The 26,733-nt window shown below is 43.7% G+C and overlaps 1 protein-coding gene across 1 annotated transcript in view; it reads right to left on the bottom strand.

Moving 5' to 3' along the window:
* F8 (coagulation factor VIII) overlaps window positions 1-26,733 on the bottom strand; it is a 168,622-nt gene that overhangs the window by 117,192 nt on the left and 24,697 nt on the right. The window contains exons 2-9 of the mRNA XM_029607198.1: window positions 14,374-14,495; window positions 12,017-12,139; window positions 8,110-8,322; window positions 6,084-6,155; window positions 4,446-4,562; window positions 3,399-3,620; window positions 747-1,014; window positions 153-327 (exon numbers count right to left, since the gene is read on the bottom strand). Of these exons, the coding sequence (XP_029463058.1) occupies window positions 153-327; window positions 747-1,014; window positions 3,399-3,620; window positions 4,446-4,562; window positions 6,084-6,155; window positions 8,110-8,322; window positions 12,017-12,139; window positions 14,374-14,495 (1,312 nt within the window). The remainder of the gene's footprint in view (window positions 1-152; window positions 328-746; window positions 1,015-3,398; window positions 3,621-4,445; window positions 4,563-6,083; window positions 6,156-8,109; window positions 8,323-12,016; window positions 12,140-14,373; window positions 14,496-26,733) is intronic.

The following is a 26,733-nucleotide window of genomic DNA, read 5'->3' as shown; positions in this document are numbered from 1 at the left end:
CCATGTATATTTAGTACATTCATGCTATTTCCTAAAATTTAATACCCACCTCAGAGTAGGTGTGAACTTTTTAGCCTATGAGGTAGCTATTGTACATTTGAACCAGCCATTCTGATTTAGGAAATCTTCCACAAAGCAACTTCTTTCAATACCTTAAACTGATCTCCAATTTCTCCTTTGAGGACAGGTCCCAGAATCCCAGTACCGGGTGTCTCAGACTCTTTACGTTGTTTAAATGTTCCATCTGTGTATTCTACAAAAATCACCTTCTTGTAGCGTTGCCCAATGCGCTGAGGACCAGCTTCCAAAAACTGACTTCTGTAACTTCTGCCAAGAAAAATAAGGTAATGCACAGCTGACAGGAAAAAGAGATACTATGAAATACTAAAGGTAGTGACTATTTCAGCATCAAAGTTTGACTTCTGCAGGTGGAGCAACGAATTACAAATCACCTCAGTTTAAAATGATCAATTACACACATGACCTATTACCTTGTATGTACTTTTTTTTTTTTTTTTTAAAGAAATGCCTCAGAATGTTTCGAAACAATTATGATTTCTGCCTTTTTTGAGGGTTTAAAGCTCTGAGATTTCAGCCACACGTACTGCAGAAGATAATGAAAGCGGATGAATCAGGCCGAAGAACATTTCTGAAGAACTGAAATGAATTTTGCAGCTAAACCTGGTAAGCATCTTGCACACTCTACTGCATGCTCCATGACATGAGGGCTGCTATAAGGCTCTCACCTGTCCATGTCATCTGGTGGGATGGGTGCATAGTTCCAATCCACTTCCACAGCTGCAATGAAATAGGTCCAGGTAATAGGCCTCTGTTTGGCTTGGGAACGGATTCTAATTGGAGGGGAAGGCTCATCGGCGAGCACTATGATACTGTCCTCGGGCAAATCATATGAATCATCTTCATATTCCTCATCAGGCACATCGGGGGATACCCTCACCTCCTTTACAGGTTCCTCTTTGCAGACCTCCACATTGATATATGCAGTCATTCCAGCTTTAAACAAAAATACAAGAAAACAAATAGAAATAGTGCTGGAAGCCATAACTTATACATTAATTATTTTTAAAAGTCTGCCATTTTAGAAGAGAGAGCATGATATTGTGTGTTACAACAGAAAGGTACAGAGGTATATAAGTATCTTAGTAGGAAATGAATTTAAGTTAGAATAAAAATAGAATCAATCATGTGGTGGAAGTAATTAGGTGACGAATTAGGGGGCAGTGGTTGGCTTGATTTTATTGAAACAAGTTATTGTTCCATGCAAGATGGTCATAAACAAGTTCAGAAGCCTACAGGTGGATCCTGAAGTGATCAATAGGGACAACAAGTCAGCTGAGAAATGCTGCATGGGATAATCACAGAAGATCCTGGTTGTGGGCAAACAAGAGTAAAGCCAGATATTGAGTAAGATCCGTAGAATTACAGCAGATAGGGAAGAGGGACAGAAGAGATCAGACTTGCACTGTTTGCAGTCATATCCCGTGTTTTTGTCATAGCTAGATTAGATAAAGTCAGTAAAGGCGTAGCCTAGTGGTAGATGTAGCAGACAGACTCAGGGAAGCCATGGTTCATCATCCTGCTGACATTCCTAACCCTGCTGTTCCCTTGATCACGTTCCTTGAAACACGGGGCAAGTCACTTCACCCTCCTTTGTCTCAGGTACAAATTTAGCGGGTCATTTTCCAAGCCATAGTATTTTTCCCCAGAGCGGGAAGCCATCAATGGGGGCTTCCAAAGCTGTGGTACTTGGTACCTCAGTTTTGGAAACCATGGTTTTTTTTTTTCCCAAGCGGTAAAATTCCATAGGGAAAAATACTAAAGCCCAAAATACACACGATGGTGGCCCTTTCACTCGGAACCATCATGTTCTTAAAGGGCCATCAGGGGGGAATGAAGAAATAGGATTTACATCCAGACAACATCTAACAAGGCATTGATCTGAGCAGTACGAGTACACAAACATCGGGGTAACTTGCTCGATATGACAGTTACTACCCTCAAACATTAAGCCTTATACTTCACTTTGATGCAGCTCCAACACTGCTCTCTGCATCAATGGCGGGGGTGGAAGGAAGTTGGAGTCAAAAAAGTTACCAAAAAGGGCCCTGAACTCAGCGGTCAGAGTAACAGATAAGTATGAGAAAATAAGTGTGAAAGCTTGCTGGGCAGACTGGATGGGCCTATTGGTCTTCTTCTGCCATCATTTCTATGTTTCTATGTTTCAAAAGATCTCACCCCCTAATGTGTATAAATCTCCCCCCCCACCACCACTGGGATGATGTGAGACATCCCCCCCCCCCCACCCCCATGCACACACATCCACTATCTCTAGAGGCATCCATCAAGAGAAAAAAGTAAAAAATTACATTTTTAAGTCACGCGGTAAACACCCTGACCCCCTTAACCAACCTTCCCTTTCTAAACATCGCTGTCCCCCCCAACCCACCCTCAGCAGCATCCACCTACCATAGCTCACCACCCTGGGCATACCGGGTGGATCTAGTGGGGCCTGGAACAGCCCCTGGGCTGCAGGCCTGGCTCTCTCTCTAGTCAAAATGGTGCCGAGCAGCCATCATACTAGATATGCCCCTAGCATGTGATAAGGCAAGGGTGGGGGATGTCTTTTGAGCTGTGATAGTCCTTTAAGAACCAGCCTGGGAGCTGGTTGTAGCTAACCTTCAGGAAAATAATATGGCTTGCGTTTTTTTGAGGCAAGCCACGTTATTTTATTAGCATTGAATTTACTAGTAATCAGTTGTTTTACATGCATTTCCAAAGCAGCTCATTACCATACCAGCATCATCTGGGGTTAAATAATGCATGGTATTTAAAATACTGCATGTTATTGCTGCATTAGGCCATTTAATGCACTGTAAATAGCGTTTAACATGCGTTAAACCTCTAATGTGACAATAAATGACTCCCCTTAGATTGTAAGCCCTCTGGGACAAGGAGATACCTACTCTACTGTACCTGAATGTAACTTGCCTTCACCTACCAAAGAAAAAGTATAAGCTAAATCTAATAGCTTGACACAAGTTAAAATAAATGAGAAAGTGGGGTGGATGACCAGAAGAAGAAGCAGGTAATTTAATCTAATGTAAGAGAAAGCAATAGCAGGAAATAGCTCTTCTTTAAAATATCTTCAATTGATATGCCTGGAAAAATGAAAATCAAAATTTAGTGCAACAGTTTCAGACCTGAATTTGAATAACACAACATTCAGCAATTTGAAATTTTTTGGTGACTGCTTTGTATACTTTTTTTTCTTTTTACAGGAAGTCAACAATTTAATTATGTCTTTTTTTTTGTTTAAAAAGTTCATCACCCTAGCCCGGATTTTAGTTCCTCCTTTTTTTGTTCCTGGTGGATTTTACCTTGCGAGTGGGATGGGATTTTGCAGGCAATCAGGTACCTGCCCGTAATCTCAGGCAGCATCACCGAGGTCAGGAAGGTGGCTGGGGAGATTTCTAAGGACATATAGCGGTGGTTCCTCACTAAGAAGGTGTGGCCCTCCAGAAAAATGGAATGCACTTCTGCCGTGGTGCCCAAGCCAATTACATGCCAATGAACCGTCCTCTTCTGGCAAATGTGTAAACCTGGAAGAAAAAAAAACAATAGCCAACACGTGTTTTCTGACTTTACATTTCACCATCTCTTTCGGCCAATACCATACCAAACGTGGCTGGCTTTGACACCAATTATTTACAGACATGCAGCTAACTGCATCAGACAAGAGATACTAGTGCCCATTTGAAACTGGCTTGTCTCTGGCAATGAGCTGGTTCATTGATTCTAAGGTTCAGATGAGAAAGATTCTATTCAACGAGGGAATAGATTATTCCCTGAAAGACATCAAAACATTATTGAACTCCAGGCGGGTCCAGTGGCTCAGTGGCTGTGCACTGCCGTGTAGATGGAATTGGGGTTGGCTCCCCGGGTTGGCTAGGGATGGGGATGCCGCAGAGGCAGTGTACACCCCCCCTCCCCCGAGGAGAGGGAACCATGGTCATTGCGCAATGGCGACAACTAGTGGGCAGAATTAGGGCCCAGGATCACAGGGTTCTGGAAAGCACCCTGGTACCTGGCCCCCTGACCCAGAACTATTGCTGCAATGACTGGCACTAAAGAAATTTGGGAGGGGATACAAAACAGGGGGGAAAAGAATTCCCATTTAGTGCTGAAGAAAGTCTGATGGTGCCAGATCCCAGTCCTGGTTCTGACTGAGCTGAAAGCCCAAAGGAGCAGGAGGAAGGTGCTATAGCACAGGCAGAGGAAATCTGTTACAGTTTGGTATGTCTCGTTCTGCCACAATGTTTTTTATTACGATCACCTCCTACCTTATTCCCTGTCGTCGTCCCCCAGTCCTCGTTGAGACGGATATCTTTCCTCCAGGTACATTAATAGAAAAGAGAGAGACTTACCAGGCAGGGAAGCATTCACGTAGCCATTGATAGCGTGCAGCGTGGCCCCGGGAAACACCGATCGAGTTCTCTGGAAGAGCATTCTTGCTGTGTTGTGCATCGAGTACCAGCTTTTAGCTGGCAGCGGTGGCAGAAGCGTGAAAGAAGTTCCGTGAGCAGAGCGTTTATTTTCATAACTTTTCCAAATGAATGACTCAATTAAAATGTAAGGAATAACAGGTTCTTTAAGAAAACATATATTACCAGAAATGGTATATGTGTGTATGGTAATAAATCAACCATACTTGGGAGCCTTTGCGCTATATGTGTTCTCCCGTTTATGTCTATGGAAAAAATATTTAGTACGTAGGGTCCTCTAATGTGTTGGTAAGTCTGAGTCCCACCTGGATGTCCATAATTACAAATATATTTGCAAAGAATACTTTATAGTGTTGAAATACTGAAGTTACAAATTGCAATCATTATTCACTTGATAGGGAATACAAATAGTACCAACATCCCTATTCATATTTATTTAGCAGCTCTTGGGAAGGTTACTTTAAAACTCTCAGCCACACTGGCCTAGTGAAGCATGATCTTGTTAGATGTCAGCAGCTAAGCAGGGTCAGACCTGCCTGTACCTGACTAGGGAAGAGCAGGTGCTTGGGACCGCAGACAACAATGGGAAACCTCTGCAGTATTATGCCAAAAATAAAAGGTCACCAAAACCTTAGTGGGGTTGTGATCACCTAACCCTTGATACCCAGAAATGAGTAAAAAGAGGATACGAAGAACAAACTGTTGAAGGTTGGTGGCCAGAGACATGAGTGGTGCCAGAGCCTGAGCAAAACCATTCTATGTTTGACCAAATCTTTCATTAAGAAATTGCCATGCTGGGTCAGACCAAGGATCCATCAAGCCCAGCGTCCTGTTTCCAACAGAGGCCAAACCAGGCCACAAGAACCTGGCAATTACCCAAACACTAAGAAGATCCCATGCTACTGATGCAATTAATAGCAGTGGCTATTCCCTAAGTAAACTTGATTAATAGCAGTTAATGGACTTCTCCTCCAAGAACTTATCCAAACCTTTTTTGAACCCAGCTATACTAATTGCACTAACCACATCCTCTGGCAACAAATTCCAGAGCTTAATTGTGCATTGAGCGAAAAATAATTTTCTCCAATTTGTTTTAAATGTGCTACTTTCTAACTTCATGGAATGCCCCCTAGTCCTTCTATTATCCAAAAGTGTAAATAACCGATTCACATCTGCTCGTTCAAGACCTCTCATGATCTTAAAGACCTCTATCATATCCCCCCTCAGCTGTCTCTTCTTCATTGCATTTGCTAGGTAGATAATTGTAAGCATTTTTATTTTATGTTAAAGTTTTAGTTTTAATTTCTTTGATTTATTATTGTTGTGTTTTATTATTTGTTTTATTGGGTTGTATATTGATTTGTTTAAATTTGTTGTACACCGCACTGACCTGGGATTCCCTGAGTGAGCAGTTAATAAGAATGAACGAAAGACTAGATAAAATGCTAATTAAGGAATTAATTGTCTTGTTTTTATCTGCGCAAATGCATATCAGTGTTTCTATAATTCTACTTCATAATCATAGGGCTGATCAGCATAACCCCCAACTATAATAATTACCTTCATCGAAAACTGAGAAAAGCAACACAAACTCTTGTGCTTTGACCTGGGTTCCCTCCTTAGTCAGACTTCCTGGAAGTAAAAAGATAATAGATTACCTAAGATTTTCTTTCCTTCCTTTTCCTTTTTCTCCCCCTATCCCCTCCCATTTTTTAATGATTTTTCTCTTTCTTTTGCATGTTATTATTGCTATGTCTATGTCCCATTCCACTTGTCAACAGTAAAATTAGCATTAGGGGCCAGATCTAGTAAGGCTTTTCTCCCATTATGAGTCTATGGGAAAAAAACCCATAGGGGGTCGATTTTGAGACTGGCACATGCAGATGGATGTGGCTATTTTATAACATGCTTGCATCGGCATGCACATATTATTAAATACGATATCTGCACGCACAGCGTATCTTAACATCTGTACGCGCATGTGTGGGCGGGTGGCCTGCTCTGCGTGTGGGGGGGGGGGTGAAATTTTACAAGGTCACGCGTGGCGATGGTAGTGGGGTTTCTCCAGTTCCCTCCCAATTAAGGAGAGGACTGGGAGGGAACTTCCCTAAACCCCTACCTAACCTTCTTACCCTTTCCCCTCTCCTCCCCGACCACTAACCCCCTTCCTAGCTACTTACGTTTTTTTTTATTCGATTACTTACTGCTCCTCGGGAGCAGAAGTAATCTCCGCGTGCCGGCCGGCTGTCAGCGTGTGCTTCCTCGGGACAGCGTTGAATGGCACTGTCCAGGCCGGCCCCTTTTCAAAGGCTCGGCACTTACTACATATAACGGGGGTTACGCGCGCAGAGCTTTTAAAATGTACTTGTTAGTGAATCAGGCCCTAAGTGGGAACCTACTACAGAGATAATGAGTAAACTGCGCAGTTTTCTAGCAAGTCTGAATTTAATATTTTCTCACACAATTCTAACTATCCAAAACACATGTAGTTAGTATATACTGCATCTGATTATCTGTAATTGTCCCCTTCACATCTGTGTAGAATTTTAATTCATAGCACTTCAGTTTTCGCTTGAAATCTGCGAAAGTTCAACCTTGAGAATGCTGCACTCCTGTGGAATTTTGACTCTCCATAATAAATTCTAATGCTTGAATGCTTTTGCGGTGCAGGAAACTTGAATTTGAGTCTCGTGTCCGCCAGGGTCCATTGGGGGGGGGGGGGAGGGGGTTTGTTCAGCTTTGTTGAAATGCGATGTACTTGGGGTGCAGGTGGGAGGAAAGGAGATTTCCACTGCCTGAGTGACCCTTGCTGGCACTGGAGAAGGATTAACGAGCCCACTCTCAACCCTTGACTAGCGAGGGAACCTGAGTCACCCCTGTGGGTGATCTGGGGAGGGGAGAAAGTGAAAGACAGAGGAAAAAAATCACCAGATCCACCCCCTCACAAAAAAAATCCTAATAAACCTTTTTCCAGAAAAGTTTGAAAAAATATGGTGGTTCTTATCCATGGGGTGGGGGAGGATCATAGCAGTATTCCTGTATCAATACAATGGATTATATACATTAGGGTGGCCTATTTCCCAACAGTATTTAAAGACCTGCATTCTGAGAAAGGGAAACATATCTACAAGAGAGACAATTATTATGTAGGACAGAGAGAAAACTAGTAGGCAGTGGATTACTGCAGAAATGCCTACGGTGTTCTTTACTAAAGCAAACCTGCTCTTAATGCCACCCTGACTCTGCCCCTTTTTTTTCCAGGCTCCCAGCACCAACCCTTTTGCCCATCCCATTTCTCCCTGACACTTCATCACGGACAGACGGACATGACCTGCCTGCGTACAGAATGCATAGAGATGGATTATCGTCTTTAACTAAAAACATGACTGTCTTAGAAAGATAGGGAAGATGGCCATCCTAATCTAAAGACAGAACAGTAAAACAAATACAGTAATGCTTGAAGAGTTTGATTTAAAGTAATTTCTGTAGAGGCTTTGAATCCATTTTTCATGAAACACGGTACTTTGTAAAATATTTGAATGACCTGGCCCTCGTAGCTCATTGCCCCCTCTTCCCCATTCCCTACCTGGTTTGCAGATGAGCAGAGCGCCAATCAAGCCAGTGTTAATGTCCCTGACAGTGTCAGTGTGGGAGAAATAGGAGTAGGTAAGACAAGGTGAGTCGGCCGTCAAGGGACCTTGGTTTTCCAGGATCTCCCAGATATAGGTGTGGTTTTTTCCAGGAGCCACTGCATCATCTTCCTTCTCTGATGGACTGGTCTTATCATTATATCCTGCACCTACAACCAGACAAGCAGCTGCTAAATCAGTCACTTAACATAAAAAACTGGGAGATACACCTGACCAACTCTTTACTGCACCCTGTATGTTTGTGTATGCGCATATAACAATGTCTTTATAAGTCTTTTATTTGTCCTAGGGTACTATCTGTATAGCATGACTTTCGTTTTTGTCATGTCAGTCTTTGCTTATTTAAATTGTGCTGATTTCTGGGTTTTACATGATTACATTAACCTTCTTGCTTATCATTCCTGCTTTTGCTTATTTTAAGTTATGCTGTTATATACCTTTGTAACATAATAAATAAATAAGGTTGTTTATCCGAGTTTACGCTCCCTCCAGTCACTCTCTCATTTCAGAGAGAACATTTTGAAGCTTCACCAGATGGGCTCCTCAGCCTCATCATCCTTCATGGCTGTTGGTCCTGGTCTTCAGCCTCCCTCGGCCTGCTGGCCAGAATTTGAGATAGCTGACATCTCAGAGGTTATTAGTCTGATCCTTGTCCATCTAATTTGGTCGGAGCTTTGGGAGAATCGTTAGGAATTGCTTTGACAAAGATCATCAGTTCATCCTTGGGTGAGGCAATTTTCCCTGACGACTTTAAACAAGCCTTGGCAAAACCTTTGTTAAAAAAACCCATTTTAGATGCCAGCCAAGTGGGGAACTTTAGACCAGTTTTTGTCAAAACTGACTCAAAGAGCAGGGCTTAGGCTGTAGTCAGTTTCCTGGAGAAACACAATGGCCTAGCCCCTTTGCTATTGAGCTTCTGCTGTGGCTTTAATACAGAGACAGCATTGCTCTCTTTACTACATAACCTTCAGCATAACCTGGACAAAGGTAGGTCTTCAGATTTTACTAATCTGATGGCTGCCTTTGACACCATGGATCATGAGAGTCAATTATCTAGACTTGATGACCTCAGTGTGCAGCGGAGGGTAACTAAGTGGTTCCATTCTCTTCTTTCAAGAAGATCTCAGGTAGTAGTCTGGAAGAGAAGGACCTCTGTTTAGTTAGTCGGTGGGGTTTCTCAGGAGGCAATTTTGTCCCCTAGCCTGCTTAATTTTTATTTCCCACCCCTGCTTGATGTCATCAGGTCATTCAGCTTCCAGGTCCAATGCTATGCTGATGATCTCCAGCTTCATTGTGCATAGATTGATTGCCTTACAGATTTTGTACATAATGTCACTTACTCTCTAGCATCTATTTCAACTTGGATGAGGGTCAACAAGTTGATCTTGAATTCTCTTAAGATGGAGGCTCTTTAGATTGGGTATAATAAGGCTTCCCTTACTGAATCCTGTTTCTAGTTAGAAGGGAAACTCTCCCCTCTCCCTTAATTAGAACTGAGGTGATGAGCTTTAGATCTTGCTCTCAGCTTAGAAAGTCACATTTCCATACCTCCAGATCTGCTTGGTATAAACCGAGATTAATCAAACCTTTTATGACATCTCAAGAAAGACCTGTTTCACAGGCCTTAGCTTTCTCACACGTGGACTAATGTAATTCCCTGTTGGTAGTTTACCAAGGCAGAGCTTGTGTTGTTTACAGGTGATCCAGAATACATCAGCTCTTATCGGTTTCCAGCTGCTCTATCTGGGATCATGTCATTCCCATCCAGTCTGGCTTGCACTGGCTCTCCATGATATTTTGAGTATGGTTTAAGATTCTCTGCTTGAAATGTAAAGTTATCCATAGAAGGGGTCCAGACTTTTTGGCTAAAAATGTGAAGAGTGATCCAACCCACCTGCTCAGATGTTAAGGTTTGCGGCTTGCAGGAAGGCCCTGCAAGCCACTGGACTCAGCCCTATGCCGCCAGACTCCAGTGTGACATACCCCGGCTCCCTCCATAGGTGTGCGTGTGCCCAATGTCACTCTATTTAAAGGATCCATAGTGGAAAATGACCACATTGCCCATTGATGACATAATACATCTTGGCCCTATATTAGGGCTTGCCTGGTGTCCCTATCTTGCCTCAGCAACAGGTCTCCTGCCTTTCAGAATGTGTTCCTACAGCATTCCTGTATTCCCAGCCTCATCCAGCCTTGCTTTTGTCAAGCCTCGTCCTGCCTTGCCTTCTAGTCCAGCTTGTTTTCTCATTCAGTGTCTTCTATGTGTCCACGTCCTCCCTCAGCTTGTTGCTCGGATCTGAAGCACTTGCTTGGACCCGAATATGTTTGCCAATTGCCTGAAACTGACTATTCTTGCCCACTGCCTCCCCAACCTTGGCCTTCTCTGACTATGTTAAGCCTGTGGCCTACTCTGACTCTGGTGTGTCATACTCTTGCCTTATACTCTGTCCTAAGGCCACACCTAAGTCCTGCCGGTTACCAGAATCCAGGGGCTCAACCCAAGGGAGAGGCGGCAGGTATAGATGAAGCTCCAGTCTGGCCCATTATTGAGTCAGTTCACCAGCTGCTGGCGTAGGCCTCGGTTGTTCGCCCTAAAGGCTGCATCAACTACACTGCAGCACTAAGGGCTCACACACTCCCTATCCCTTGCATCAGATTGGGGGATGATTTTCAATCATGCATTCCAATAGCCAAGGAATTGAGATGGGTTAAAACTATAGCATGAGCTTTCTCATTAGAAACACCTATTTTATGGAACTCCCTTTTTTGGCAGATGCATCTAGAGAAAGAGTATATGAGATTGGGGTGTGCCCTCAAAATCCTTTTCTAGATGGTCTGCCATTTAGCTGGGAATGTTTGTATGGTTTCCTATGATGCTTGGGGGAGGTAGGTTCCAACAGTTGGGCATAGGGTTACCCAACTGGCTTCAGTATCAGGACAGGCTGATCCAGTCCTGATTTTATCCCATTGCCTGCATGGAGTGGTAGTTCTTCAGTCCCTATTGATTTACCTATCACGATCAAGACTATAAGTTAGTGGGGCAAAAGCAGGACAGGATCAGCTTGTCCTTAAAAACCCAGAGCCAGTTGGCAACCCTAGTTGGGCATCATCATTTTCAATTTTGCCTGATTGATCTTAAATAAAATAGGCTTGTTTTTCACTTGTTTTATTACTATTTTCCACTGTATATTGCAATGCATTAATTTGTAATTCTCACGCTTGTCTGCAAGTTTTTATTTATTTTTTTATTCATTTATTTATTTTTTATTCATTACTTATGGATTTTGTTTAAGTGATTCAATTAGTTTATTTATTTATTTATCTAGAAACTTTTATATACCGACGTTCATAGACATATCACATCGGTTTACAGGTAACAGGGGAATAATATTTTGAACCGAGAGGGAAAGATAAAGTTACATGTAACAGGAATATAGATGAACTTGGGAGAGTAGGAGAAAATAAAGGGTCAAGTGACCTAGAAGAAGATTTTTCAAGAGATAGAACAATAACTATAATATAATTGCTTGTAGACTTCAGGGGAAGGAGGAGTTAGAAGGGGAATGTGATATGGCGGAGGGAGATAATTCAAGTGTAGGCTTGTTCAAACAGCTATAAAATAAATAAATAAATATATTTATTTGTTTTTGTATTTATAAATAAATAAATAAATAAATAAATAAATAAATAGATTTAATACAGACGAGCTGGTTATCTAGGCTTTGGCCATGTAGCATCTGGATCAAAATGCCTAGCAGATATAAGCAAAACTTTGAAAGTGGCTAACGTAATTCCACATTAATACACTACACGGTAGATGCAGAGGACCAAGCCTGCTCTTACCCTCTGATCCCTTCCAGTAGGACACACCCACTGCATGCAGACTGAAAGGCCGGGAGGCCAGATTCTTAAAGTGGACAACCACTGTGTCATAGGTCTCTGCCCGGATGGTGGGGCCCAGGATGCCTGAAACAACAAAACCATTGCTGGGTCAGCACTGGAAGGAAACATCACGCAGTGCCAATACATAATAAATTCACATGATGAATTTAAAGGACAGCTCCTGTGCACTAGAAGTATTGCACACTTTCAGTAAGAGGCACAAACATATCCACTGCAAATGGACAGCACTCATTCCTGTTGCTTGCTCCCAGTAGATTAGGGAAATTGTGACTATCCTGATGCAGTTGAAATGTTGAACTGTGCAGATCAATGACCTGAGGTTTATAGTGTAAGGTGCTCCCTTCCATCCTTCTCCCTCTCCTGAGGTGAGAACAGCCTTCGCAGGAAACATACCAGGGTTGAAAATAGAGGTTCTCGGCACGGTTCGAGAGCTAAGCTAAATGTGCGTGAGGGAGAGAGCGGAAGAGAGTAGGGAGAGAGCAAAGGTGCTCTTATTCTATTTCAAGAAAATATCATGGAGGAACTAATGTTAATGTGTTTTAATACAGACTGAAAGCTAAATGTTGAGTTAATTTCTATAAAAGAAAAAAAACCAAAATGTTGTAACGTTTGTATGGGAACTCAGCTGCAAACGTTTTACGAATTGTGCTATGAAAATTGGCAACCTAAATTATTGATATTGCCAAAGTATAATATGTAGGAATATTGAAGTATCTGGTGCATCAGGTTTGTCACTGGGGAAGCCGATTCAGGGTTGAGCCTAACCTTTGAGGGTTACTTTCAGTACTAATCTTCTTTTAACCTCAGACTTTTACCTCCAGCTCCATTCTTTTCTATTTAATAATTGTATTACTGTATATGAATTGTATTAAAGTCCTAAAGAGCTGATTTCTGATCATGTTCTGGTCACCCCACAGCCAGTCATGTTTTTAGGACATCCATAGAAAATATACATCAAATACCTCTGCATATATTCAGGACCAGTGCAAGGGTATTAAAAGCCCCCTGCCAATCCCAGGACTTTCTTTTCTTCCCCCCCCCCCCCCATCCAAAATTCCCTTCTCCCTCCCTCCCTCAGCCGGCAGCCACATCATCCTACGCTTCCTTTCCTATTTGGACCACAGCAGTTCTGTCTCTCCTGGGGCTGGGCCAACCTTGGGAGTGCAAATACCGGCCTCAGCGGTTGCTGAAACACCTTTGGGGGTGACAGTGGCAGCCACAGGCCTCAAAACAAGATGGCCATCCATTTTGTCTTGCTGCATGCATGTGCTCCTCTGCTACCTCTGTACAATGCTCACGGTACTGGCACAGATTATCACCGTAAGAGGGCAGGGGCAGATTCCTGCCTGCATCAGAACGACATGAATGGGGACCTATTAGCCGGATAACTTCTTTTAAGAAGCAGCTCAATTGATGCCAACCCAAGCCTGCTGCCGCTGCCTCCCCCAAAACAGTGGCGCCCTAGCCGACTAGAGCTCCCTCCAGCCACGCATGTACTGCTTCTCCAACATTCAGCCTGGATACTGTGAAAACCTGACTGATGCTGGGGGGTCACCAGGACAGGTATGGGAAGTCCTGCCATAGGCTGTTCCATACCGTGCAATGTGATAGGCAAGCCTAAAACACAAGGCATCTGCCAGGGGTCTGAGGGGACAGCAGCAATCACAGCTCCCGGGAGGGAGGCCCAGTCACTGCCGTGCGGTAGCACCAGCTGGCCAGAGTCCAGCTGCATAGGCAGTGGGAGCCGCTGTCGGTGGCTCCTGGCTGCGAAACGTTTTAACTGAAAGTGCTGCTGCAGCTTAAGGATCACAAAAAATGTTCTGCAGTGCTTTTTTTGGGCAGGATTCCACTTGCAAAACATATTTCTGTGGATTTTTTTTTCCCCCCTTTCCATAGTTTTCCCCCCTTTCCAGAGGTTGCAAGTATTTATGGCGAAAAAAAGATATACTATTTCAAAACTGTGCGAGCACACTGGCTGGCAGGCTTTTCACAGTTCTTAGCCTCCTTTTCCCTACTCCTTAAATCTGCTACCAGCACCTATTCTGTGAAATGTGAACTTAGACATGCAAAACAGTGATGCACCGGAGTGAATCTCCATTTGGAAGAGCTGAATATCCCAGCAACGCCAAATGGTCTTCTTGCAGCAGACGGGGAAGGGCAAAGGGCCAAACAACACTAGAGTAGATACTGAGCGACCCCACCCTATGTGCCTCGGGAATTCTACAGAGCAGAGGCCTTTGTTCACCAGTTCCCCTCTGGCACTGCTGCCACCAGCAATCGTTCGAGAGCAGCATTACCCATCCAGGCCGGCCCTGGCTTGACTTGTTTGAAAGAGGCGTCCGTATATTCCACATAGATGGCCTTCTTGTACTGAGGGCGGCTACCAGAGCTGGGATTTTGTCCTTTGGATCCTTGTGTTCTATAATGGATAAAGAAAAGCGATGTTAAGTAATCTGATTGCTCCCCCTTTCATGAGATTATTTTTTTTTCCCCTCGCTCATAGACAATGAATCCTGTGCATCAAGGCTCCAGCATTTTTTTTTTTTTGCTGGGAATCTCTGACAATCTGCGGTTGCCTTTCATTGCATTTGCCAGCCCTCCGGGCGCTAAAAAGCTGTTATGTATCTGAATGCCCAGCATGGATCTGAAAGCCCTGAGAGATCGTGCAGAACGCGAGAGAGAGAGAGAAAACATTCATAGAGTAAACAGGGTCCTTTGTGTTTCAACATTAACCATGATGGCAGATACTGGACCCCAGGGGCTGCTAAAAAGACTTATTAAGCACAAAGGATCCCCAGTAGTTGTGAAGGAGTGAGAGGAAGTTAGAAAACAGCTGAACTCTATAGTATTGCACCAGAAAAGAAACTAGACATTCGCTGAAGTTTACCTCGAACAGGGCACTAAACCGTTTGTAAAGTGGCCGGAAAGTGTTCATTTATTAGCACTGGTGTGGTAAAATCTGTGCTATTTATTTAACGTGGCTGGCACAATGAAGCACCCGAGCAAGCACCCGAGCGCGCCTTCTTTCTGAGGCCTGCTCTCACTTTCCCCTATTAACACTGCCTCTTCCCTGCCCTTTCTTGATGAGAGCCCTAAGGAGAGACTTGACTAAGGAACTTGTTTGGAGAAAAAAAATATGCAGGCGAAGAAAAATGGGCAGCAGTGGGGAGAGGAGAGGGCGAAGGTGTCAGGGGAAAGAAGGAGCAGTGGATGGAGCACTGGGGGGTGTGGGGTGGGGGTAGAGGGAAAGCCATGGAGGTGGCAGAACAGGAAGGGAGAGGAGCAGTTCTGAGGAATTCCCAGGAGCAGCGGAGGCAGCGCTGCTGACTGCAGAGAGCCAGGAGAAGATCCTCAGCACCACAGTTTACAGGTTGCCGCTTATTAAAATCTATGAATCGCCAGGCGCATAAAGGCTTTTGGCCATTTACGATAAAAACATAGCTAATCATTTCAACAAGCCGAAAATGAAACACAACTGAACGAGCAACTTAAATTACACAGCTACTTTACGAGCCTGATGGCGAGATACGCAAGCTATTCTCAGAGTATAAGCGAAATTGAACAGATGGGGGGTGAATTTTAAGACCCGCGCGCATGGGAGCGCATGGACATGGCGATTTTATAACATGCGCGCGGATACGTGTGCCCGTCATAAACTCGGCTGTACGCGTGCACATGTGCGCACGACATTATATTGACATGCAACGTGCGCACAAACGCTGCCTCGATCGCGTAAGTGTCTGTATGTGTGTGTGTGGGAGGGGATTTTAGGAGATACGCGCACCGACGCAATTACCTTTTTCCTCTGTTCATTCCCAGTTCACCCCAGTAAAGGAGAGGACTTCCCAAACCCTCTAAGCTAACTTGCCTCCTTTTACCCTATTAGCCCAGACCCTTAAAACCCCGCTGACCAGCCTAGTTTTGTTTTATTTTATAACTTGCACGCCGTCCATAGCAGAAGTAAAGTTACGCAGTAGGGGACCCCGGTGTGGGCTTCTGCGTGAAAATACTCATGAGCAGACTTCATGTTACGGACTCGGCCCCGCCCAGGCCTAGATAAGTCACATTGCAATAATCAAGTGTGGACAATGGAATGAAAATCATCTGCACTGAGCAGGGATATCGGTGCTAGAGGTGGGCTGAAGTACCAGGAGATCTGTTTTCATCAAGTTCAGAGAGAATTTGTTATGGGTCATCCATGATTTAATAGGAGACATGCAAGGGGATAACAAACTGGAGGTGTCAGCCCAAGAAGGCTGCAGTTCAAAAAAGAGAACTGAATGTCATCGGCGAAAATACGCAGGGCTGAAGCATCAGACACATCGATCGCAGGGGTAGCTGAGGGTCCATCCCGGCTGTTACCCTTGTGCTTAGAATGCGGCATTGCAGAATCCAGCAAGAAGGAAATGGTGAGGAGCTCCAACACCACGCGCTCTGACAGAACCGCCATCTTGGCCCCAGGGTAGCAGGAGTTTTATAGTCTTACATACCATATTGTCCCTGATGGCCGGGCAGAAGGGGAGTGCTTAGTAAACACATGATGCCTTTGCAGAGCGCCTCACAAGACCAATGCTGTGGAGGTAAGCCACGTTGGCCAACTGTGTGCAATCAAATGTGTTATACGTTCCCTTATGAAGAAAGGCTAAACAGGTTTGCAGAAGAAAAGACTGAGAGAGGATATGAGAGAGGTTCATACAATCGTGTGAACAGGGTAATAAGGATCAGTTAGTTATCCTTTCAAATAGTACTAGGTTAAGAGGAGACTCCCTGAAACTAACTGGTAGCAGATTTTAAACAAAATTTAAGAATAGGGCCGGCAGAAGAACTAGGCGAGTTAGGCCTAGGCCTAGGGCGCTGACCATTAGGGGGTCGAGCAGCGGCGGCAAAGAGGAGTGAGGATTTGAATCTCCACTCTTCTTTGCCGCCATTCACGAGAGGTAGGAGTCGGGGCTGTGACCGGAGGGGGCAGCGTGACCGGGTGGAGTGCTGACATGACTGGGGGAGGGTGGTACAAGGCAGAAGGTACCTAGGGCGCCTAATCCCCTTGCACCAGCCCTGTTTAAGAAAGACCTTTTTCAGTCAACATACAGTTAAGAAGAGAAACTTGTTATTGGAGAATGTTATCAAAGTTAATAGCACATCTGGGAATGCCTCCATGCAAAGCAGAAAAGGTATGTACCTGCATACAGAGTGGGCAATTCTCTAAACATTCTTTTGCATGGATAAAAAGTCATTTACGCAGATAAATGGATTTTGAAACATGTATTGCCTAAGGTCCACATTCAAGAAGATTGTCCGGCTAAATTCATGGTTGCCTGGACAAACCATGGAACTGATAAATTGCACTGTGCTGACAAATTTCCATTTTAATTGGATGTTTTTCAACGAATAAAACTTACCTGGAGAAATCAGAGGCATTCTGGTGGTGTTTCAGGGCTGGGTAATGCCAATATTCAGTGCTATCCAGCTAAATTATCCAGACAAATGTAATCGTGCTAAAGGACTGCCTTGTAGTTAGCTGGATAAACATAGCTGGCTAACCTTGGATTTACCTGGGGATATTCAGCAGTAGGAATGTGAATCATTTTTATAACGAATTGAAATATTGTACGATATTTCTTAATTCGTTATGTATCGGTTACAACGAGAAACGAACACTTTTTCTCTTGAATTTTCGTGAAAATTGTTTTTCGGGAGTTTTTCGGGAGTTAGTGCGCACTAACAAAAAAAACATTTATTTTTGTTATTTTTGTTAGTGCGCACTAAGCCAAAAAACTATTTTTTACTAAAACAAATGCCGATCTGCGGGAAAACGAGATTTTCCCATGGCCACACAAACCCGAAAGCGCAAACGATCGGGCACCCGATGTACATCCCTATTCAGCAGTGCAACTTTGCCACTGAATACCTGCTTTAAGTTAACAGAGTCAGTTTGTCCCGTTAACTTACGAGTACAGCTTGTGGCTGAATATGGCCTTCCCTGTGTTTAGGTCCTTAAGTATCTCCACATAGTTGCTCTGTACCATTTTGGTAGCTCAGCTCTCCTCTGAACTGTCTCTTCTTTGTCTAGTCTCTAGAACTGAACACCATCTCTCTATTTCTGCGTTACACCTCTCCTTCTGCCCCCTGCATCAACCTGACCCATGCTATGTCCTTGTCGTTCTGTTCGATAACCTTGAGATTCCTGGATACTGCCACTCCCAGATCACCCTCCTGTTCTGATGCATGTTGGTACCCCACTCTCATCCTGTAATGCTTCCTTGAGTTTCTCAGCCTCAGATACACAACTCTGAACTTCTTTGTATTAAATCTTAGTTGCCAAAGTCTAGCTTCCTCAAGTTTTTCTAGATCACAATTAAATTTTTTTTTGTTTTGTCTAGACTCAGATGATTTTTTTTAATATTATTTATTTTATTTATTTATTTATTTAAAGTCTCTTTTATACCGATATCCGTTCGCACATCGCATCGGTTTACAATTAAACAGGAACAGTTGGGCAGAGCCCTTACATACAACAGAGAAATACAAGTTAACTTTTTGGGCAGGGCCCTTACATGTAACTGAAAACAAAAGGCTAAAACAGGGATAGGGGATAGAGCTGACTATGCGGGGCGAAGTCATTAAAATCAATAAATATATACAGCAGAATGCATTTCTTCCTCATTATATAAATATATTTCAAAACCTGTGATATTATATCATACATAATTTGTTTTTTATGGAAAGAAGAATCATTGTCTTTTACAGTGAATGTCTATATTACAAGCACTAATATTCACAAGTACCGATTATTGTAATTCTCTCCTACTTGGATTACCAAAGTCAACTATCAGACCACTACAGATACTCCAGAATACAGCGTCCAGAACTTTAACAGGTACCAAACGAACAGAGCACATCACTCCAATATTAGCTGATTTGCACTGGCTGCCAAATGAATACAGAATCCAGTATAAAAATGTATGCACCATCCATAAAATACTATATGAGATAATACTGAATGGCTTAACACAAAAATATGAATACATGTCCCACAAAGAAATCTTCGATCTGCAAATAAAGTGCTCTTGTCAATACCATCATTAAAATCAGCGAGGCTTACACAAGTGAGGGATAGAGCAATATCTTTCGCTGGCCCAACACTGTGGAACACGATGCCACAGGCATTAAGAGTAATCACAGAGCACAAATGTTTTAAAGCAGATCTCAAAACTTGGTTGCTTACACAGGCATTTGCATTTGAGAGTAATGACACATAGAATTGTTTTATTTCATTAATTTTATTCTGTGCAAAGGCATTTTTTAAGATATTTTAGAGATTAAGGATTTTAGAGTTATTAACAGCTAATGTTTTAATGTTCTATTTATTTTGATTGTGATGTAATATTGTTTTAACTGAGATGTTTGGCACTTGAGCTAATTTTTATTATTTGTATTCAAAATGTTTATATTGTAAGCCCTCTGGGGATAGAGAAATACCTACAGTACCTGAATGTAAACTGATGTGATATCTCAGAACAAATGTTGGTATATAAATAATAATGCTTTCTTTTTCATTATTTGTTTTATACCCCATCCATCTGAGAATACCCAGGACAGCTCACAGCCTGCCCGGGCAGTTTGAAAATGACCCTCCCTATCAGTAAAAACTGATATAGCCATTAGCTTATGAAACGAATGGTAGGGATGTATTGTCATTTTAAAACTGCATTACTGCATCAATGATACTTGTATCGTTTCCCATTTGAAACAACACAAAAAAACATACAAAATATTGTTTGTGTCGTGTTAGCCCACGCTGTTGGCAAACTTTGCAAAAGTATGCATGCATTTAGTAAAAAAGATAAGCTGTTGTTACAGACAAAAATTAAAGAAGCAAAACAAATGATACGCCCAAGAAAACAAAACTATGCAAATAACATAAAAGTGAAATGAAACAATATTTTTTTTTCACGTACACCCCAATAAATAGGCAAAATTCAGACAAGAGAGATTCTTTTCTACAGTTTTTTATTGTCTATTTATTAGGGATGTGAATCATTTTATGACGATTTAAAATATCGTCCGATATATTTTAAATCGTCAAAAATCGTTAGAGGCGCGATACAATAGGAATTCCCCCGATTTATCGTCAAAAATCGTAAATCGGGGGAGGGGGGAGGGGAAGGGGGAGGGCGGGAAAACCGGCACATTAAAACAACCCTAAAACCCACCCCAACCCTTTAAAATAAATCCCCCACCCTCCCGAACCCCCCCAAAATGTTTTAAATTACCTGGGGTCCAGTGGGGGGATCCCGGTGTGATCTTCCACTCTCGGGCCACGGCTGCGTTAATAGAAATGGCGCTGGCGCTACCTTTGCCCTGTCATATGACAGGGCAAAGGTAGCGCCAGCGCCATTTTGGTTCCTGTCCCCCGACGTCACGAGCGCAGGAGATCGCTCCCGGACCCCCGCTGGACCCCCAGGGACTTTTGGCCAGCTTGGGGGGGCCTCCTGACCCCCACAAGACTTGCCAAAAGTCCAGCGGGGGTCCGGGAGCGACCTCCTGCACTCGGACCGTATTGCAAAATGGCGCCGGCCGTATGGCCGTATTGCCGGCGCCATTTTGCAATACTGCAATACGGCCCGAGTGCAGGAGGTCGCTCGTTGTCTCTGTATTCATCCTTAAATATTGTGTGCAGTTCTTGTCACCCCATCTCAGAAAAGACATAGAATTAGAAAATGAGGGTGATAAAAATGATAAAGAGGATGGATCAGCTTTCCTATGACAAGAGGCTTATCAGACGAGGGCTCTTCAGCTTGGGAAAGAGAGGGCTGAGAAGGGATGAATAAAGGACGATTATTTATCCTTTCAAATAATACTAAAACAAGAGGACACTCCATGAAACTAATAACCAGCAGATTGAAAAAAAAATTGTTTGAAAGTACTTTTGTACTCAACATACAATCGAACGTGAAATCTGTTGCCAGAGGATGTGGTCAAGGCAACTAGCATAGCGGGGTTTAAAAGAGGTTTGGGAAGATCCTGGAGGAAAAGTCTATAGCATGTTATTAGCCAGGTAGATTAAAGATTGCTATTGCTACCCCTGGGAGTGAGCAACTGGAAACAGATCTACTTTATGGGTTCTTCCGGGTACTCGTGACCTGGATTGGCCACTATTGGAGATAGCATGCTTGGTCTGACCCAACATGGCAATTCTTATATTCTTATGTAACTGATCAACTCCCAAAATTAGCTGATTAAAGCCTGGATTTTCCATTCTCTCAGAGAATGGTGAATCCCGGCAGTAACAGGGGGGGCGGGGGGCGGGGGGACGGGCCTGCGAAAGCCGGCAGTGATCACACCACCGCGGTGTTATTGCTGCCGTCTTTTGCACCCAATAGCGCCACCGTGAAAGGTAGTGCTATTGGGCTTGCTACTGGCGGCAATAAAGTGTCTTACCTTATCACCGCCAGCGAAGATAGCGCCATGTCCGCCTCCTCACCGCCCTGACTCCTCCAGACTCCGCCCCTGGCAAGCTATTGCACGCGAAAAGGGCCTTTTCACGTGCAATAACCTTAGAAAATAACCCCCTAAACCTTTTGAAATTTTGATCCCTATGAAGTTCAGCTATGCTCTCTCAGGACAAATCTCTAAATTACTTTCGTTACCCGTCATGCTTGTTGATTTATAGCTATGTTGTGATCTTTTACATGGAACAACGGTATATAAAATGTCTAAATAAATAAATAAAGGCATCCAGAATTCCTTTCTTAAGATGTTTTTATTGTAATCATGTGACGTATTTGACTGTATTTTCTTTTGTAACGACAATGAATCGACTAATAAAACTCCCTCCCTCTTGTATTTATAATACCATCACAGTGAAGAGATACAGCTTTTCATAACACATCAAATATCTCTGACGTCTACCGCATATGAAAGTTTGTTTTCAATGTTTGTGGTAGCAGCAAAAAAAAAAAAAAAAATGTCCAGTTTTAAAATGCCAGTAAAGGGAGCTGTCTTTCACAGAAATGTGACTTGATAGAGTTGCAGATTATTTCATTTGTATTCCACCTTTTTTGTGACTGATCAGCCACTTCAAAGCAGATTACATTCGGGTAGTCTCGGCATTTGCCTGTCCCCAGCGGGGCATACAATCTAAAGGGTTATTTACTGAAACTTTTTTTCCCGTTCTGTAGGGTGAATTTTAAAAGCCCGATGCATGCCAAAGCCAGGAGATAAGTGCAGAAGTTGGGCTGGTGCGGGCTGCGGAGATTTGGAAAGGCGCTCACATGCATGCATATCTCCTGGTACTTGCACCAAATCTTTTTTACAAAAAAGAGGTGGGGCCTTGTGTGGTCTGGATGGGGCTTGGGCGTTCCAGGATTTATGTAGGAAACCAGCGCGTAAATACCTATGCACGCCAAGCGCTCGCCGGGGTCCCCTACTGCATAACTTTTCTTCTGCTGTGGATGGTGTGTAAGTCCTAGAACAAAACAAAAAAACTTGGCTACCCAGCAGGGTTTTAAGAGTAGGGGGCTCACAGGGTAAAAGGGAGGCTAATTAACCAGGGGGGTTAGGAAGTCCTATCCTTTACCTGGGTGAACTGGGAATGAACTGGGGAAACTGGTAATTGCGTCGGCACGCATGTCTACTAAAATCCCTCCACTTATGTGGTAGAGACGTCATTTGCACGCACACGCTCATATCCATATAAAATTGTGCGCACATGTACACACCTACAGTCTGTTTTATACCATATGTGCATATATGCAAATATGTTGTAAAATGGCCTCATCCTTTTGCGTGAACCGCATATATACATACATGTGCACCCACGCAGCTGTTTAAATGGTACTGTCTGTTCTATGGGAAAATGCTTAGTAAATCAGGCCCTAAATGTGTGCCTGAGACAATCGATGGTGAAGCAACTTGCTGAAGGTCATATGGCACATCAGTGGGACTATGAGCCCTGGTTTCCCTAGTTCTCAAGCCATTGCTCTAACCCAGGGCTTCCCAAACTATTGGTTGGGATCCCAAATGGAGTCACAAAACCTTCATCTGGGGTTACAAGGACCTCACAAGGCAGGACTCTTCAGGTGCCAGCAGCAGCAGCGGCATTAGTAGTGGAAGTCAACATTGGGGCCTGTGAGCCGGCACACATTCATAAGCCCTGCAGTAGCACTGCTCTTGCTTGAATTTTGATGGTAACAGGAAGTCCTTCATAAGAAAGGATCAAGGTCATTGCAGAACTTGTGAGCTTGCACTAGCACACAGGCCCCGTACTGACTTTCATTAGAAATGCTGCTGCTGCCACTTGCAAATCACCATTGGTCTTTAAAGCAGCCGTAAGGCAAGGGGAGAACAGAATGCGCATGGCCCAGTGGAGACTGTCACTGCTCCTTTTTCCTTATCCACCACTGAACCTACCCAAGAGAAAAATATTGTCCCTCTCATCTGCTTGCCTTCACTTCCCATCAGTTGTCATTCACTTTTGGCCCAGGGTCCAAAAGAAAATGTTGCCTCTGACCTTGGCCATGGGATTGTTTTGAAGGAAGGGATGTGAGGGAGGAAAGGTTTGAGGGTTGGATAAGATGGAGAGGGATTGCTGAAAAGAGTGAGAGAGGTGGGCATAACAGAGGATCAGTTTGGGGTTATAAGAAAGACTTGAGGCTGAGAGAGGATCAGCTGGGGGATGCAAAAAGGGATGGTGGTGGTGAGAGAGAGGGGTTGGGCTTGGGAGGTGAGAGGAGTAGAGGTTTAGAGGGGGATTATAATCGGAGATGAGGAAGTCATCTGGAGTGAATGGAGGTAGAGAGAGGACGGATATTGAGCAAGGAATCAGCTAGTGTGCAGGGAGGTGAGTAATATCCCTATTAATTTGTATTGGTCACCCTATCAGGTCATGTGAACTTTCAAATGCTAAAATGGGATCACAGTGACTAACCACCAAGCTACTTTCCACTCCAGAGTTTGTATAAAAAGGATCGCATATTGAAAGTTTTAAAAAGGGCAGACTTGATGAATCACCCCAATGCATGGTTTGCAAATGGCTGAGGCTTCAGCCTTTATCTAAAGACTTTCATGAAGGCTCAACTGGAGAGTCTTTTAGGAGTGTTGTCATTTTGTATTTAATATGTTTGCATTAGGCTCCATCAAATCAAAAGAAATATAATGAAATATGCTATCTCATGCATGTAACTAGTGGCCTACTCAGTTTTAATAATTAAATTATAGGTCTTGCATTCAAATTCTGTTCAAGTCGCTGCATCTGATCTAGAACGTGTCACTTTGCCATCCAGTCTGTTGGTTCATGCCCATAGAGATTCTTGTACTTGTTTCAGAAAAAAAAGGTTTGTTATTGGAATCGTGGACCCTTGGACCGAGGTGGAGTTGGCGCAACCTGCAGAGAAGAGCCCTGCAGATCCCTATCATTGGCAGGCAGTGTTGGATGAGGCAGAGGCCCAACTGGAGCTTCTCATATAGCAGCCCGCGTTCCCCTTAGGTTGAGCCTTTGGGTGCCGGGGCTGGCAGATATTAGGTGGGGACCTCTGCTGATGGTTGGAGATCTGTAGAGGTCGCAGAGTAGTAGGCAAATCCGGAAGCAGGCTGGGGTCAGTGGCAGGTGGCGTTCAAGGATATCAAGGAATCAGGCAGTGGTCAAAACTGGGTATCCGTCCATAGGGAAGGCAGAGTGGAGAGGCAGGCCAGGAAGGCAAGGAGCAGCACAGGAGGCAAGGCACACTGAAGAACTGAAGAGATGACCATGGAGACTGACGGACAAGATGAGGACCACAGGAACTGGAGAAGAAAAACACTGGAACCAGAGCTGTAGCATACTTATGGCCAATATGGTGATGGCCATAGGTGCCGCTACCAAAAGGTGCCATGTAAGGCCTTATTAAATGGAAAAGCAGTGTGACCACTGGCCACACTCCTTTTTCACTAATAGGCATCAGAACAGGGGGGCGACGGTCACCAACAACGGGAGAAGCCTCACCGGTGTCAGTGGATGGCGCATGATTTCATAAACACTACCGCAATTCCCTCACTCACCCTCCCTGCTCCTGAAGAATGGAAGGATCAGGCCTTGCAGCGCTAGCTGCTTCTTCCTCCTCAGCTGTCGGCACCTGATGACATCATTCAGGCACCAGCAGCTGGGAGGGAGGAAGCAGCCCGCGCTGCAAGGTCCGATCCTTCATTTGTTCAGGAGCAGGGAAGGTGAATGAGGGGATTGCGGTAGTACTGTGGTGTGGGCAGCATTAAGGAAATCATGCACTGGCCACCTGTGGTGAGTGAGGGGATTGTGAGTGAGAAGATATGGGAGAGGGAACAAGACTTCTGGGGAGTAGGAAGAGCTGGGAGGGGAAAAAAGGCAGGGGAGCAAGACTGCTGGGAATGGAAGTCTGGGAGAGGAGGGCCTGTTGAGTAAGATTGTTGGGGAGTGGGGAGCCTGGGTGAGGAGAGGGGGCTATGGAATAAGACTTCTGGGGAGTGAGGTTTCTGGGATGGGAGAGGGGTCTGGAGAGAAAGACTGCTGGAGAATATGGGATCTGAAAGGGGAGAGGAGGCTGGTGAGTAAGACTCCTGGGGAGTGGGATATCTGGGAGAGGAGAGGGGAGCAAAACTGCTGAGGAGTTGGGAGTCTGAAAGGGGAGAAGGGGGAGTGCTGAGGAGTGGGGGAAGGGGAGCAAGACTGTGTAGGAAAGTGAGAGAGCGAGCATGTGTATGGGAGACAGACCCCACTTCCTCTCTGCCTGCTAATCCATGACAATTTTAGGGCTTCTGGAAATCAAAAGTTCTAGATATGGATAACAGAGGATTTTTAAAAATCCTTATTGGTTTTAATTATTGGGTGTTATTTGCTGTGTTATTTGAAATATTTTATTGATGTTTGGAAAATTTGTATGTGAGTTTTTAATTTTTGAATGTTATTCTATTCATTAATTTTGAATTATTATTTTTATTGGTATGGTTTTACTAATTTTATTGTTTTATGAGGAATGATACTTCTATTTTTCCATTGTTGCAGTTCATATAGAATTTGGCTTGTTGCGGTTTCCAGTTCAGTTTTTGTCTGTACATTTCTGTTTATATTTTATGGTCTCTTTATTCTGTATTTGAGGGTGTATCAGTGTTTGCATGTGTGTCTGAAGTGAGGTATTCCAATAGTGTGTAGTTTGTATGTTCTGTTTTCCTAATAGGGGGTGTGTATTGATGTTTGAGGCCTGGTGTAATATTTGCAGTGTTAACTTTCATAAGTAGAGTTGTTGCTGTTTGAGTGCTAGCAGTTAGTGTTTTGATTATAGAAAGTTTATTGCATTGCAACTCTGTTTTCTTGTGGCTCTCTGAGGGTCATGCCCATACCCAAGATGCATTGCAGTAGGCCTAATACCATACGAGTTCCAAGTGCCTCTTGCTTTTTTGCAGGGTTTTCTGGTTGGCACCACAGCAGTGCATGTAAATATAATATACATATTGTAAGTGATATTTTTACCTCAGAAGACTGTGCTTTGAATGTCCTGTTTCATGTAAAATCTATTATTATAAATGCATACTTTTTAATTGTGTGTGAGGAGGGTGTGATGTGGTGGACGGCAGCTAATACCCTTGCACTGGCCGTGGGCATTGCTATACAAACATTTAACAAAGCCTCCTAACTCATGGAGTCATGT

The sequence above is a fragment of the Rhinatrema bivittatum genome, chromosome 6, assembly GCF_901001135.1.
Source record: "Rhinatrema bivittatum chromosome 6, aRhiBiv1.1, whole genome shotgun sequence".
NCBI lineage: Eukaryota > Metazoa > Chordata > Amphibia > Gymnophiona > Rhinatrematidae > Rhinatrema > Rhinatrema bivittatum.
The sequence above is the reverse complement of the archived record's forward strand: the minus strand, read 5'-3'. Positions and strand labels throughout refer to the sequence as shown.